General features: G+C 35.9%; 1 protein-coding gene across 3 annotated transcripts in view; it reads right to left on the reverse strand.

The window, feature by feature from the left end:
* The window catches only part of ADGB (androglobin), an 88,309-nt gene extending 79,095 nt beyond the window's left edge, over positions 1-9,214 (reverse strand). For all 3 annotated transcript variants that reach the window (XM_087939712.1, XM_087939707.1, XM_087939721.1), the window contains exons 1-4: positions 9,104-9,214; positions 3,610-3,787; positions 1,138-1,230; positions 559-630 (exon numbers count right to left, since the gene is read on the reverse strand). In XM_087939712.1, coding sequence (XP_087795838.1) covers positions 559-630; positions 1,138-1,230; positions 3,610-3,787; positions 9,104-9,177 — 417 coding nt within the window. In that variant the 5' untranslated portion in view covers positions 9,178-9,214. The remainder of the gene's footprint in view (positions 1-558; positions 631-1,137; positions 1,231-3,609; positions 3,788-9,103) is intronic.
* Between the last annotated feature and the right edge of the window lie 6,611 nt (positions 9,215-15,825).

Raw genomic sequence — 15,825 nt, forward strand, 5'->3', positions numbered from 1 at the left:
TCTTATGCAGAGTCAGATTTGTTCTATTATTTGCCCAATATTTTTGAAATATGGAAAGATTTCCAAATAAGAATGAATGTATATGAATGAAGCTTCTATCTGCAAAAGCCTGCAAAACTATGAATCTGCTTAAAAATGTGAAATGAACAAAATGCTAGAACATCCCTACTCTAAACCTTGTTTCAATTTTCTAATGAAAACATAATATTTCAACTAAATAGCTCTATACTGACTTTTCATAAACCTATACTAAGTATGCCATCACACAAAATTAATGAAAGTTGCCCAATTGGGGAAATGGGAAGCATTTAAAATAAATAAATAAATAAATGCTCATTTATACTATTTCCAAGTAATGAGCCAGCATTTTGCTGCCTGATATGGGGTCTAATCCCATCTTTATTTCTCTCTGCATAGTGGCACTTTAGTAAATTAGTTCACTGTGTCGCATGACAGGTTTGTATACTTTTGTTTTTTAGATCCAAATCACTTTTATACATTTGTAACAACAAATATTTCAATGTATGTTATTTTTTATAAAGAATGATTATTTCATACCTCGCTACCCATTAAATGTTCATTTGGTGAAAAAAGATCAAACCAATTTTCATTTTTTACTACTACGGGAACCTAAAAGTAATAAGAAATTTAATTATTCTATTAACATATACATAAATTGTTAAAATTAGAATGAAAATCCATATATTTCACGGCTCAAAGTTATATAGCAAAGTGTATCCCAAAAGACTTGTACACTGATTAAGAAAGTATGTTGAGCAATATAAAGTTTGTTGCTAATAAATCAGGTATCCGGAATACTGTTAATATGAAATGGTCAAAAAGTATGAAGGGGTAATAATGCCTTCCATGGTGACATATTCTGTTTTTTTCCTTATTCCTGTATTTAGAATTCTAAATTCTTGAAATCTGATTTTTCACAGTTCTAGAGCTCAATATGAGCTTTTAAATTATAGGAAATACATTTCACATTTCTAATAATCATTGGTTTTGCAATGAAGGATATTCCAATTCTTTTTTTTTTGCATATTATTGTGCATTATTTAAGTTAAAAAATAAACTTAAAAAAAAAGAAAACCAACATTTTAAATAGATAACCAGAAATTAGGTGCATCTCACCTTATTGGTTAAAAATTCTTGAGGCCTTTTCCAAAGACTCACTTTCAGTGAAGAGGGAAGTTCGAGTTTTCCTTCTGGATCTTCAAAGACATGCTGTGTGCAACATTAATTGAAAGAAAAATTAGTTGAATTCTTATTTAGTCATATCTAGATCACACTAACTGAATTTAGTGGTACTTTGATGTTATCCGTTCAGTGATGTCTGACTGCTAATTTAATGAATTTATCTGAGTTAATCTAAGTAGTATTATATTTAAAGCAAATTCTAATAGTTGACTCTTAAATGCAGAATTGATAAATTTCTACAACTCTGAATAATGTTAAGTAATGTAACCAGAGAAAATAGCCCCAACATTTTGCATCTATTTCTTTTTGGACTATGGATGGGAGTTTAAAATAAAATGTAAAAACTATTCTATATATTGATTGTTGAAAGATTTGTTTTCTAATTGATAAATTTCTACAACTCTGAATAATGTTAAGTAATGTAACCAGAGAAAATAGCCCCAACATTTTGCATCTATTTCTTTTTGGACTATGGATGGGAGTTTAAAATAAAATGTAAAAACTATTCTATATATTGATTGTTGAAAGATTTGTTTTCTAATTATACCACTCAATTTTGGCATTTATGTGCTGAATTGTGATGTGATTATTTTTTATAATAATGTCTAATATATCATAACAATTACAAGTCTTAAGTAGAGAACACCTTGTCCATGACAGGCAATGAAGGCACTGACATACTACATGCGTAGATACTACAGTATCCACTCTATCTACACACTAGGCAAGTTGTTAGTGGACAAAACAGCTTCTTCACCATCTTCCAGCCCTCTGCCACCAGTCTCATTTTTAATAACAGGATATACAAAATAATTATTTTAAGTTGTTCATATATTTTTTTCTTCATATGTTATAATGAAAACTGTTATTTTATATGTAACTAATTCTCAAAAACTCAAGAATATAAACTGTTTAATACAGTCTAAATATAGCAGTTTTTTGAAAAATGTATTTTTAATATTACAATAAAATGAGCAGAGTAATTGAAAAATACAGAGATAAATTCTATGTATGATCCAAATAAATTCAAAATTTCACCACTTCCATTAACAAAGTTCTGAGGAGCCTGGTTTTGTTTAGTTTTTCCTTTTGGCTATGCACATATTTCACATGGAAAAGAACTCAATCTGGTGTAGAGTTGGATATATATGGCTTTGTCGTTCATATGAAAAATCAAAGCAAATTTCCAGTTGGAATTGGAAAGGAGATGACATTTGTTGCATGGTGTAAAATTCCTCACATCCTTTTCTGCTGCAAACCTGATAGTAAGGAGTGCAGAAGATAATTTCTGACCGTTCTGTTTCAGAAACAAATAAAGCTGAGAGACACATTTCCATTGGGGATGTATATTGTTCTGGTGACTATGGCTTTGTACATGATAATAAGAGCTATCTCGAATTTTTGGAAACTGGATTTTAATGCTTACTGATTTTATTTTAATACAAAGTACAAACAACATTTTTTTAATTATAGTCCAGAGATAGTATAAATAATGAGAAGTCAACTTCAGAAACTATAAATCCTAAATTTATTGTAGAGTGTCTACACTTAGTCTTTTGTAATGTTGGTAGCTGATTGGTTTTCCTCATATCTAAATCTTGCTGAAGAGTGTTTCTCACCATTATCACTTGACAACTCTCTATTGCAAAGGACAAGGAAGCCATTGACAGAGAAATTTCAAGGTTGCAACTCCACCAGTCTAGCAAGCTTCATAGGGAGAAATCCAACTATAATGCTAAAAAAAGCATCAGAAAGTCCAAAGGGTGTGCTAAAAAAGCATTCTGATGTTCTCCTTTCACTAGTTGTTCACTTATAGAACAAAAAGACAAAATACTGCCCCTGATCAAATTCCAAATTTTCTCCTCAAATCTTAGGAACAGATTCAGGTCTGCATGTCAAAACTATGACACACTGAAACTAATGTGGCAATCAAAATACACAACCAATGAAATGATGGTCACAGGCAAAAGTCCACACCACATTGGTAGTGTTGAGTCACTGTTGCCAACTGACATGTGGAAAACTTAGAGTTACTACAAGTCTTCTCCCCATCTCTCGCAATCATCAAATTGAAAATAAAAGGCAGAAACATCATTCCCAAATGATACGCTCTCCCCCGAGTTATAATGAAACTGAATATTTTTATACCTCAAACACCAGCTAGCTCAACTAGCCAACAAACAGACCATTGGCGATTTAAGCACTTTGATTTAAGCACAGCATACGATGAAAAAATCAAAATAAACGTAGTAACAATTTCCCCCCACAATTCTTCTCATATGAGATGCATACTTTCCAGATTGGCATCCAACTAAATTTCAAAGTTCAATAAGTAAGAAAAATGCAGTAAGAATAAATTTCTATATATAGAGGAACTAGGAAAAAAAAAGTTTATAGGAAACATACCAGAATAGGGCTTCTTCCAGATTTATCTTTTTCCTTTCCACCTTTTCCAGCATCCCACTTTTCTACATTGATGTCTGCTTCACTCCATTCTGGCCAGATAGGAAATCTTCCTTTCTTTGACTCAGGTGAAGTACCTTGAGGATTTACAGTAGAAGGTGATCCCGAAAGAAACCAGGTGCTGAAATATAATATGAATATGAAAAGTTTACTATATTCTTCTAACATGGTATTTATTCTTACATGGCAAATATTTTCATATTTGTTTTCGATTTTTGAAATGCTCCCAAGTTCAAATAGTTGTTAAGTACAATTAAAAACTAATAAAAAAACGGGAATATTATTAATTTATGCTTCACTTAAGCAATCTACCATATTGGATGACAGACAAAAGAAAAGTGCTTCCTGAAATCATACAAGTAGTCCTCGGCTTACAACAATTTATTTAGTGATCGATTCAAAGTTACAATGGCACTGAAAACAGGGGCTTATGACCTTTTTTCACTCTTCTGACCATTGCAGCATTCCCACGGTCAAATGATCAATATTCAGATGCTTGGCAACTGACTCATGTTTATGACGGATGCAATGTCCCGGGGTCATGTGATCAGCTTTTGTAACCTTCGGGCAAGCAAAAGCAATGGGGAAGTCAGCCTCACTTAACAACTATGTTACTTACTTAACAATTGCAGTGTTTCATTTAACAACTATGGTGAGAAAGTCATACAATGGGGCAAAACTCACTTAACACATGTTTCACTTAGCAACATAAATTTGGGGCTGAATGTGATTGTAAGTTGAGGACTACTTATTGGGTTTCATTATTAGACTGAGATTCCTGATATCTTTTAATTTATTCATGAGAAAAACCCCTCCCCAATTAATCAGTAAAGGCTGACTGCAAAGGAAGTAGTATTTGGTTACACAGACATTGGGGTAGAAAATCAAACTGAGTTGCACAAAACCTAATAAGAAATTGTTCACTGCAAATGTGAAGCAAAAAAATGCTGTGCTTCCATTGTATTATTGCAGAATAGCATACAATTGTATGAAAATTAGGTCTGTATCATTGCATTCTCAGATTAAAGTACAATATTTCTGGTGTCATAAATTAGCTTACACTTACTCTTTGCCAAAATAATGAGTGGATTTTGTAACAACCTATATGCACACACATTTATTAAGATTTTAAAAAACTAAAATATCAAACAGTTCTAATATTTTTTTCTGTGCAAATGACATTGCTTATCCTTATGAAATGTATAATTGGCACTCCCAGCCTATTATTCTAAGTCGATTCTCTAGGCAACAAGAACAACTTTCAAATGGTCACAATGACAGCATAATTTTTATTACTTTAATTTGATTGATGTTGATAATATATATTATTTGGATAGCAAAAATAATGGAAGCTAAACCTTTTCACTTCTTTATTTTTATTAGTAATAGGCTTTGCTAAAAGAGATACAAGTGAGGACTTTTAAATGCAGAGCAATATAATACATCAAATGAGAGAATGAAGAAAATTAGAATAGGTGGCATGCAACATAACAAAATGTATCAAACTTTATTGCATTTTAATTTTATAGGAAAACATGACTATTTTGTCATAGGCAAACACACATTGGACAAAACAACATTGTTTTCATCTGATCAAATCCAGGCATCAAAATAACTATTATGTTTTGTATTTTTTGAATTAATTTAGCATGAATTTTAAAAATGAATAATTTGAACTTTGAATTTGACCCTTGGTATAAAAGGGTCAAGATTTTTGAATTTTGCATTTGAAATCTGACCAGTGAGAATCAAGGCTCTGAACACTTAATATTAAAGGGAGGCAAACGGCTGTTTAGTGCTTTCCTCCAAGTGGAATAGTAAGTATAAAAGATTTAATAGCCCATCTCCATCCAGACTGCAATCCCAATCTGAACATCAATTTTCATTTTTAAAAAGTTCATCGAACCATATGACAAATATACCTAATTTTGTGCTAAAAAATGCTATTTTAAAGTTAGGAAAATCACAATTTATGTTTTTAAATGCACTTCCTGATGTAAGGTAGATGTATGAATGAAACTGCATGCCAAAATGATCCACTTGGGACATTTTACAAACTGAAGCTTTATATTCTGTTATAATGCTTATATTCACTCTATATGTTAAAAAGTAATGTGTGTGTGTGTTTGTGTGTGTATAGATATATATTTGATTTTAAATGCCAAATGCCAAACAGGAATTTAATTCATATACCAACTACAAAAGGCTATAGCCGTATTTAAACATAAGAAAAAGATGTAGCCACTGCATCCATCCTTGTTCTTCTTGATTTCTTGGCAGCTTTTGATACCATTGACGATGGTATCCTTTGGGGCTGACTTAGGGAGTTGAGGGTGGGTGGCACAGTTCTGTGCTGGCTTACCTCCTTCCTGGACCCAATCAATGTCAATAGGGAGCTAGATTTTTCCTAAGAGGTCTGTGGGGGGGGGGTGCATAAGCACACCAACATGCCTACCATCCCTGTCTTATTGTTTCTTTTCTTTTTTGTATCCATTTCATGTATTCATAACCATTTTTATACTTATACCTGTTATCTAATAATTGCTTGACTAAATAAACAAACAAACAAACAAATAAAAAGAGGTCCAGCTCATAGCCCCTATTTTGTAGGATGCTGCAGGGCATGGTGTTTTCTCTGCTCTTTTTTAACATCTACGTGAAACTGCTGAGTGAGATCATTAGTTACCATGGCATGAGGTATCATCAGTATGCTGATGATACCCATTTATATATATTATTCCCTGGTGAGTAAGTGATGTTATGGATTTTCTTTCGTGGTCCCTGGAGGCTGTGCGGGTCTGGATGGGCAAGAAATACTTCAACTGAACATTGGAATGATGGGGTGGTTGTGGATAGGTCCTCTGCATCTGGAAGTTTACCATCTTTGGTCTTGGATGGGGTTGTATTACATCAGAAAAACCCGGTGCATAATCTGGGGGCCCTCCTGGATCATGGCTCCTGCTCAAAAAGCAGGTAGCAGCTATTGCTAGGAAGACCTTTGCTCAATATCATGTGTGCCAGTTAGGAATAGCTCTCTGTTCAGTCTCTCATGCCCTGGTCATCTCCTGTTTGGACTACTGCAATGTGCTCTACATGGGGCTACCCTTGAAAAGTATCCGGATGCTTCAGCTGGTACAGAATGCGGCCATGGAGGCAATTTTGGGTGGCCAAAGAATGAGGCCTGTAATACCCCTGCTGCACAAGCTGCATTGGGTACCAGTTGCTTCCAAGTCCAATTCAAGGTTTTGATTATGACTTTTAAAAGCCCTATATGATAGATGGGCAATCTATGGTTATCTATTCTATGGAACCATCTTAGCTCTATCACATCACAGATAATGAAAGGATGATAGACATGATTGATACATATTCTGTATGTAAACTGCAAAATCAGTTTTTAAAAAACCCACAAATGGCAAGTGATTGCTGTCATTAAAAAAATCAGAAATTCAGAATATATGTATATAGCTGTGATTGTCCACAAAAAAACATTTACCGTAATAATGGGGGACCTGAAAGGAGCCTCCCTGAAGGTTGCATTACTTTTAGTAATTGGGCATCCCCTGAGCAACAATGTTGTCATTGGCAAATCCTTTCAATCCAGAAGTCCCCTTTGGTTAGCTTTGTAGGTGCTTCTAACACACATACAGTTATTTGTGTCAGAATCTGTGTTTTTTTCTTGTATTTTATGTTACGTTGTCATGAGAATACGTATTTTTCTGTGTTTTAAGTGAAAAGACGAGACCGCTCCTTTCCCTAATTTTTCAGGTATGCCTACTCTTTTAAAAGATTTTGGACACTTTAAAGATCAGGACAGTATCCAGAGAAGAACAAAGTAGATAAAAAGGATGGTATGAAAGTGAAAGTGGCTAGAGAAGGTACCACAGAGTGGAATGTCAGCAGAGAAGAAGTATGATCTTTATCATCTCCTGTACTTTTTTGATCAGAATTCTGCAGAACAGCTTCCTAAGTTCATTTAGCAAGATAACCCCTATATTCAATTTTGCTATCTTTCACTTCGAATAGGAAAAAATGACAGCATTGTTCCAACTGCCAGACGCAGATGCAATATTCACACCCATTTTAAAAAAGTTGCACTCCACCTCCTAAGCAAACTTCTTTTATTCTGATCCATTAACACCATTAAAACCACCTTTCTCATAATTTCACGGGCAATTAGTTTATTTACTTCCCTTTTATTTCATGCTAATTCATGTTTCTACAACAATACCTTCTTATATGTTAGCTCTTATTTATTTATTTAGACAACATATATGGGCCCCTCTCTTTATGTACAAAATCTGAGTGGCTAACATTCATCCATAGACAAAAAATACAGTAACACCCTTCCAAGCAAAACAAGAACCAGAATTAAAACCATTCTTCACTAGCTGAGCATCATATAGCAAACTCTCAACAGAATCCACATCTATATTGAGATAAGTTTTCAATTCACAGCAAATGAACCCTGAAGATGTGAGATCAAGAGCCAGTTTTATTGGGAGTGCAAACAACCCCCCTTAGCCTGCTGAGGCCAGGTACTGAACTAATCCTTGCCTTTTCTCAGATCAATACCTTAGGGTGTAGCAATAAAGAGAATATTTGTAGTTCAAGGTTGAAATGAGGAGTCCTTGGTGTTTTCTGAGCTTGCTTGTTTTCTTGCAGATGTTTCACTGATGATGTTACCTAGTTTGGGTAATGAGACATCTGCAAGAAAACAAGCAAGCTCAGAGAGCACCAAGGACCTTTCATTTTAGGGTATCTCTTCAAACGCTGCCTCTGTTTTCCCATTTCTATCTCCACGATAGATGCCGCAGAAAATGGGCAGAAATGGCTGCAGGGTGGCTTCTGCTAACACAAGGAGCCCATTTGGTACAGTGGCTAAGGTGTCCTCTCAGCCCTACCTACCTTATAGGGTTGTTGTTGTGGGAAAAGTAGGAAGCAGATGCATGAGGTATGGCTTGCAGCTTTGAGTTATATACAAAAAAAAGGTGAAATAAACAATAATAATGTATTGTTTCCGTTCTGGTTCATAAGTAAATAATAAAAAAGGGGAGCAGCAGTTGAATCTACTCCAATGTCCACTCTGTTCACAACGATCCCAAAATAAGGATCTTCAAAGAAGTCGCAATGTGTCGTTTACCCTATTCCCTTCTCTAAGGAGCCCAAGGCAACATACGTGGGTTTATTTATACTATCCCAATCGAAAACAGTCTAAACTTTAGCCAAGGTCATATTCAGGCATCGTTCTTATTATTCCGCACGATCGAGGGTATCTGACAACCCGCTTTATTTCAAAGGGACGAGCAACTGGGATGGGGTGGGGTGGGGGTATCCCTTATCTAGGGTGACACTGCCTCGACTCGCCCGCGGAAAGCGGGGCGGAGAGGACTGAAAAGGGGGAGAAAGCTCCTCCAGCGAAAAGGGCAGGTCTTACTCTTTCGTGGGCAGATTTGACTGGAGAACATTGTTGGATTTCACCGCCTCCTTCTTTTTGCCGAACTTCGACATGGCTCGACGCTCGGCCGAAAGCTTCTGCCGCGCCGCCTCAGCGTCTGCTTGGTTGCTAAGAGACGCTCTCGGCCGCGGCCTTGTGCCCTACACCGGAAGAAAGGGAAGAGATCCGAACAACAGCTTCCGGTAGGTAGAGCTATACAATAGATTGTCTGTATGTCTCTCTTCCCCCTATCTCTGTCTCTGTCTCTCTAAAATTAACACAAACGAACAATTAAAATTGGGTATCTAACAACTCCCCCTCCTCCCTCCCTCGCTCTCTCTTTCTCAATTAACATAAACGAACAATTAAAACAATCCAATTTAGCTTTAGGGATCTTTGTCTGTCCATCTATCAACCCCCATCTCGAAATTAACACAAACGAACAATTAAAATAATCCAATTTTTAACTTTGGGTATCTTTGTCCATCTAACAACACCTCCTTCCTAGCTCATTCGCTCTCGCTCGCCGAGACTACTCCCAAGGAGCTGAAAAACATCACAGAAGAAGGCAACGGCAATGCGATTTTGGGGTGAATGCCAGTGCCGAAAAGAAATGGCAAGGAAACCACCCTAGCAGGACACCTCCACAAAAGTTAGCAGAGGTCGAACCCGACGGGACCTGAAGCCGAGTTCGTTGCTCTACACTGCCGCCGCTTCCAAAGCGAAGCCGAGAGCTTTGAACCGAATAGTGGCAAATGTGGAACGATATCAATCACATTGCTTCAAAAGCAATTGTGACACATTTCACCTAATTTCTGTTCAATTTGCCAGCGTTTACGTCTTCAGCGAGGGATGAAAATGCAGGTGTGTGTTTGTAAATAGAATGCAATAAGCCTGGGTTTGTTTGTTTTTTTGCAGCCACCTGGTTGAATGGGGTTTAATCCAATAACAGTACCTTTCAGGCATGGATTTGTAGGATGCATCGTGTTGTTTTGCTTTTCAAAATTAAATGTGTAACTTTTGTTTGGTTTCCATGTCCAGTTACCCAATATATAATTATGATGTTTCTATTTGGTCAATAACATGAATTAACAAATGGAATGAAAAAAAATGTGTGGGTGTTTGCGGGAGAAGGAGATGTACGTGATTGATGTGAATGAAAGTGTCTTAATCTTGTGGCATTGATGAATATATGTAGGAAAGTAAAAATGTAACTTCCAGTATAAATGAAAGGGCTAAAATGTATATCAGAAAGTATGAATTGGTTTTATTTAGGTTGTTTTAGATGTACATGAAAGTAGGGATTCAGAGATTGATGATAGTTTCATGTTAAGCTTCAAGGAATTGATAATTGAAAAATATGAGATGAGAGCAACTGCAGGAAGAGAATTATAAATAGAAATATACAGTAGTTTCCCAGATTGAACAAAACTGGATGCCATGAAAATTTACTGTGAAATATGGAAGCTATTTGGAACAGAATTAAAGGAATGTGCCACAGAAGTGTGGATTTATCCTACTAGGAAATACTTTGTGCAATAAAGAAGTTAAAAAGGTGTGTATGAGAAAAATGGATTGTAGAAAATGGTAGTAACAAATGAAGAATCACAATATTATATAAAATAGGGAATATATCATATATTATCATGAATATGGTAATTGTTGAAAATTTCCTTAGTAAAGATTTGTTTCAAATATATTGTTAACTTTGTCCCTGTGTATATATGAGAAAGTAATATTCAGTTAGTGAAGTATACAGTGACAGGTTTTGAATGGAGGCACGGCATTATTTGATAGTGTCAAATGTGGATCTTGAGGGAGAAAGGACGTCAAATAAAAGTAGAACCACTGGAGAAAGTAAGAGCTCTATAGAAATTTTTAAAGAAAATAATCTCCCAACAGATTGAGTGGAAAGTAATCATAAGGGAAACAATGCAGAAGCTATTGGGAATAAAGTAAAAATAAATAATGCCATAGATGTATCTGGAATTACAGTTTATAAATGGGGAATATAAACAGTGGTATTTGATGAAATGATAAAGTGAAAGAGGCTATTCCTGAGAAAAAAATGATAGAGGAGGAGGAAGAGGTCTGCACAAAGTTAAGTCTGGACCATCAACTTTTGAAAACCCTATATTGGTATTTTGTATTTAAGATTTTATACTCAACAGAGCTGGACTTGAGTTTACTTGTAAGTGTAAAAAGCATCCTCTTTGTGGGTGGATCTGACTTTAACCCCCTTTATTTATTTAAAAAAATTTTTTTTAGGGACAAATACAAGGGCTTAAGATAACTATTATTTCACTCCCCAAATGATTATTCCACCCACTTTTTCAGTGCAGTTCCTTATATACTTCACAAAGCTTGGTATGATCCTTTAATTGACAGACGTTGTGTATTCCTGTAGGAGCTGATCTGGAAATCTTTTCTACTTTTCCATAGGGTCCTATCCCTGTAATTTGAAGCAAATGCAAAAAGCAGCAAAGAATCAGAGGTGGTATTCAACAGGCTCTGACCATTTCAGGAGAACCGGTAGCGGAAATTTTGAGTAGTTTGGAGAACCGGCAAATACCACATCTGACTGGAGGTTTTTCAGTATCCTTACCCTGCCACGCCCACAGAACCGGTAGTAAAAAAAATTGAATCCCAACACTGCAAAGAATGTGTAACCTATGGAGAGTGTTCCTTGAAATAATCCTGTTTACTAATGAAGTTAATTTATTCAGAAAATATGTGTCTCTATTAAAACAAACATATAAGAATATTGCAGCATCCTATTAAATTTAAGAGACGTGGAAAGATTTGAGTCAGACATGAATGGATCACATCATTAAATTTATGTCCACTTCTTCTTGTGCCGTATCTGTCATTGGATGTTGGCGATCATGTTGGTGATCCTATTTTTATCAACAGTCACACGAAAAAGTGCTGCTGAGTTTTGTCCAAACCCTTTGAAGCCATGATGTTTTCCTTCTGCTTGGACCTTGTTTGCCTTCTATCTTTCCCTGGAGATAATTATGTGAAATAATTATATCCTTAGTATGTGAAATACATTATTTTGCTTCTGACCATAAGAAATTATTCAGAAACTGAGCCCTAGTGAGTGATATAATGCCTAGGAAAGATTTAGCATGCAGTTGGAAGTATATTGTAGAAAATCTAGCTAGGGTAGGGAAAATTCAATTATTCCCATTGTATATATTTTTTCTATTCACCTATCTATGTAATTTAGAGAGAAAAAATCTTTTATAGCAAGCCACTTCTAAGTCATATAAATTTTTGGTCATCTCCAGGTGAAAGTTTGGTACAATCTATACCTGTGATGGCGAACCTATGGCACGTGTGCTACAGGTGGCACACAGAGCCATTTGTGCAGGCATGCGAGCTGCAAGCAAACTTACCTCACTGCATATTTACGTGCCTCACAGCTGATTTTCGGCTGGTTTGAGACCTTTTTTAGCCTCCCAAAGGCTTGAGGAAGGCTTCTGCAGGCTTCAGCAAGCTTTATAGGCTGAAAACTAGCCCCGTTTCGTCACTACCAGTATTTCCGGAAAAACAGGAAGTGATGAAATGGGGCTAGTTTTTGGCCTACAAAGCTTGCTGAAGCCTGCAGAAGACTTTCTCAAGCCTTTGGGAAGCCAAAAAAGGCCTCAAACTGGCTGAAAATCAGCTGTTACGCGCAGTGCAGGAAAGGCGGTGGCGTGGGGTTGGGGATTGCACATGCATGCATAGGGGGCGTGAGGTGGCGCACATTGTCTTCTGGGTGCTGGCACACGAGTGCAAGCGTGCAAGCACGTGCACAATTTTTGGCACAGGAGCCCAAAAAGATTAGCCACCACTGATCTATACAAAGATTTGTAACAGACTGAATTCCATGGGCCTTATTTCTAAGCAGACTAGTGGAGATGTGTGTTAAACTGTAAATGGAGTCAGATGAACAAAGTTGTTCTCTCTATGCGAGGACCAATAATCAGAAAAAAAATTCTTTACAGTGAAAAACACAGCTATTTTACAGGGGGAATTAATCCAGATGATGTGCAAAGCCCTGGCATATGTTCACATGTATAACATTGGTTTTTTTGCATCTTGTCACAGAGTAGAAATTCTAAAAATCAGCCACATTAAGCACCAAGTGATAAATCTGAAAATTGTGGTTATGTGATTTGTTAAGTTTCTATCCTGCCTTTTACCCAAAAATTCAAGATGTCTTGCAAGGGAATCTCCATTTATTTCATCCTCACAACAATCCATTAAATAGATTATGTTAATAGAAAATGACTGAAATGTAGATATGCAGTGAATTCTGATAGTTGAGGATGAACTTGAGCTTAGTCTCCCCACTCAAGTTTTCTATTAATCTATTGCTATGCATTGCTTACATCTTAACTGTAGCTTTTGCAGTTATTTTAAGAATGTTGCTTAGGAATTAATTCCTCCAAGTTTAATAATTGCTCTCAAACGAGTGTCATAAGCTTTAGATTTGAACTAGACTTTCTATTGCTGGATTATTTTCTTCTATGTAAATGAAATATTAGTACCCCTTTTAACAATTTGATATATGCCTTTATCTTATAAATACTGGGATAATAAAGAACACAGGGGCATCTTTTTTAAATGTCAGCATACTATGATTCTATAGCTAAGATCTTGAATACAAACATGTTTCATTCAGTTTCTCCAAACCAGATACCTATCATGTGTATTCTACTCTTTGTTCTCATGATCTGACAAAATATATCCATAAGGGAACAGATGGAAGGCAGGTTTAAAGTCACATACCACCACAAAATAGTCAAATCTGCAGAAGAATCATTTTAGTTTTTCACAAATTATTTGCCTCTAGTAATAGGTATATCTTCAACTTTTAGGATCTGTGTTTTTAATTCCCTTTTTAGTTCCCCACCTCTGACAGGAAATATGATTTACAGCTTGAAATACACTAAATGAGAATTTACAATGGCCCTAAAAAGGAATGTAGTTATTGATAATTTGAACTAGTATAAATAATGAGTCTTTTGGCAGATTAACACATTTCTTATGGCTCAAATTTCTGTGGACTAAATTATACATACCATCAGATGCACAAAAGCTTTAAAGTAATTTTTATAATATTTTGTAAAAGCTGTAGCAGCTTTTTAAAAAAATAAAAGCTATAAAAATAAATTATTTTACTGTTCTCTAAGGTGTCACAAGTATTTGTCATTTTGTTGGCACAGACAAACACAATAGAAAGCTGTACTACTTATCTTATTCTGCTAGTTATAAGAAGTTGGACAGATTGTAGAGCTCTTAAGATCTCTGGCTTTTAAGTTTATACTAAACTGTGTAACTATTTTTCACATTAAGAGATTTGTCTATCAGCATAGGCCATTAGGGCAATCTTTATCATGCTTGTCTGAAAACAGTATGGTTTTCTCATGAGAACATATTTATTTGGGGCAATTTATATTGCCGCCTACTCGGTCATGGTGACTCAAGGTGGCTTACAGAAAATAAAAACACAATATAAAAGACATAAAAATAATAAAATAACCCCCCACCCCACCCCCCGCAACAACACACTCTCATATCAGCCTTTTAATGGACTCCAACCCACTCTGGGCTCCCCAGGCTTGCTGGCAGAACATCTTCAGGGCTTCCAAAGGTGTGTCAGAGTGGAGAGACCAGTCTATTTTCTGGAGGGATGATTTTCCAGAGGGAGGGAGCCACAATGGAGAAGGCCCAGCTTCTGAGCCCCGCCAGATGAGCCTCCTTAGGGGACAGGACCCGCAACATTCCTTGCATCCCCGCTCCAGTGGGTTGGGTAGATGTGACCGGCAAGAGATGGTCCCTCAGACAACCTGGTCCCAAGCCATGAAGGGCTTTAAAGTTAACAACCAGCACCTTGAATTGCACCAGAAGCAAATTGGCAACTAATGTAGCTCCCGCGGGACAGGTGACATGCACACTGAGATCTGCACAAAACCATGCAGGCTGCTTCATTTTGCACCAACTGGAGTTTCCAAATGCTTTTCATATGTCTCAAAAGTTCTCATAGAAAGGTATTTTGAATAATTAAACACTCAAAAGACTGAATATGACTTAGTAATCCTATTACTGAAAGAATAGTTACATTGTTCCCCATTTAGTGCATTTCAAATAAATATATTAAATTTCATAATATGAACATAAATGACGTGTTCATTCTTTGCTAATGTAATATGCTGCCAACTGCATTTCTTTTGTATAAAAGTATTAAAATGTCCAGGACTAGATGATGTAAAATGGGGATATGATCCCAGTCATCTGAATGTTGGGAACAAGCATTCTCTCCCCTTCTAAAATTCTTAACATATTTATTTCTTCAGTCACAGACCTATTAAACTTTGTTATGCAAAACTAAATTGTTCAGCACTTCAAGTCAATAATTCCAGAGTTCTCAGAATATGCTTTGTCAATAATTAAGATACATAAGGCAAAAGTGTTGCTAGTGTTTGAAGAAGGTAAATATGAAATTGTAATTGAAAAATAAACAATCTGGTTTTTAAAATGATGTGATATTATTCTAGCAAAGCAATTAATTTCCATATTAGGAAAAGAAGGTATAATACTTTCTCACTGAAGAGGATCTAAAGGGAAGGACACAAAACTTTATTATTTTAAGCATTAGCAAACACTATATATCTCATATTCAGCATTATTTGAATCTATACAAGTGCAAGTGTTTTCTGTCCCAAGGGTTA

This window comes from Pseudonaja textilis, chromosome 1 (assembly GCF_049901715.1).
Source record: "Pseudonaja textilis isolate UNSWEBS1 chromosome 1, rPseTex1.2, whole genome shotgun sequence".
NCBI lineage: Eukaryota > Metazoa > Chordata > Lepidosauria > Squamata > Elapidae > Pseudonaja > Pseudonaja textilis.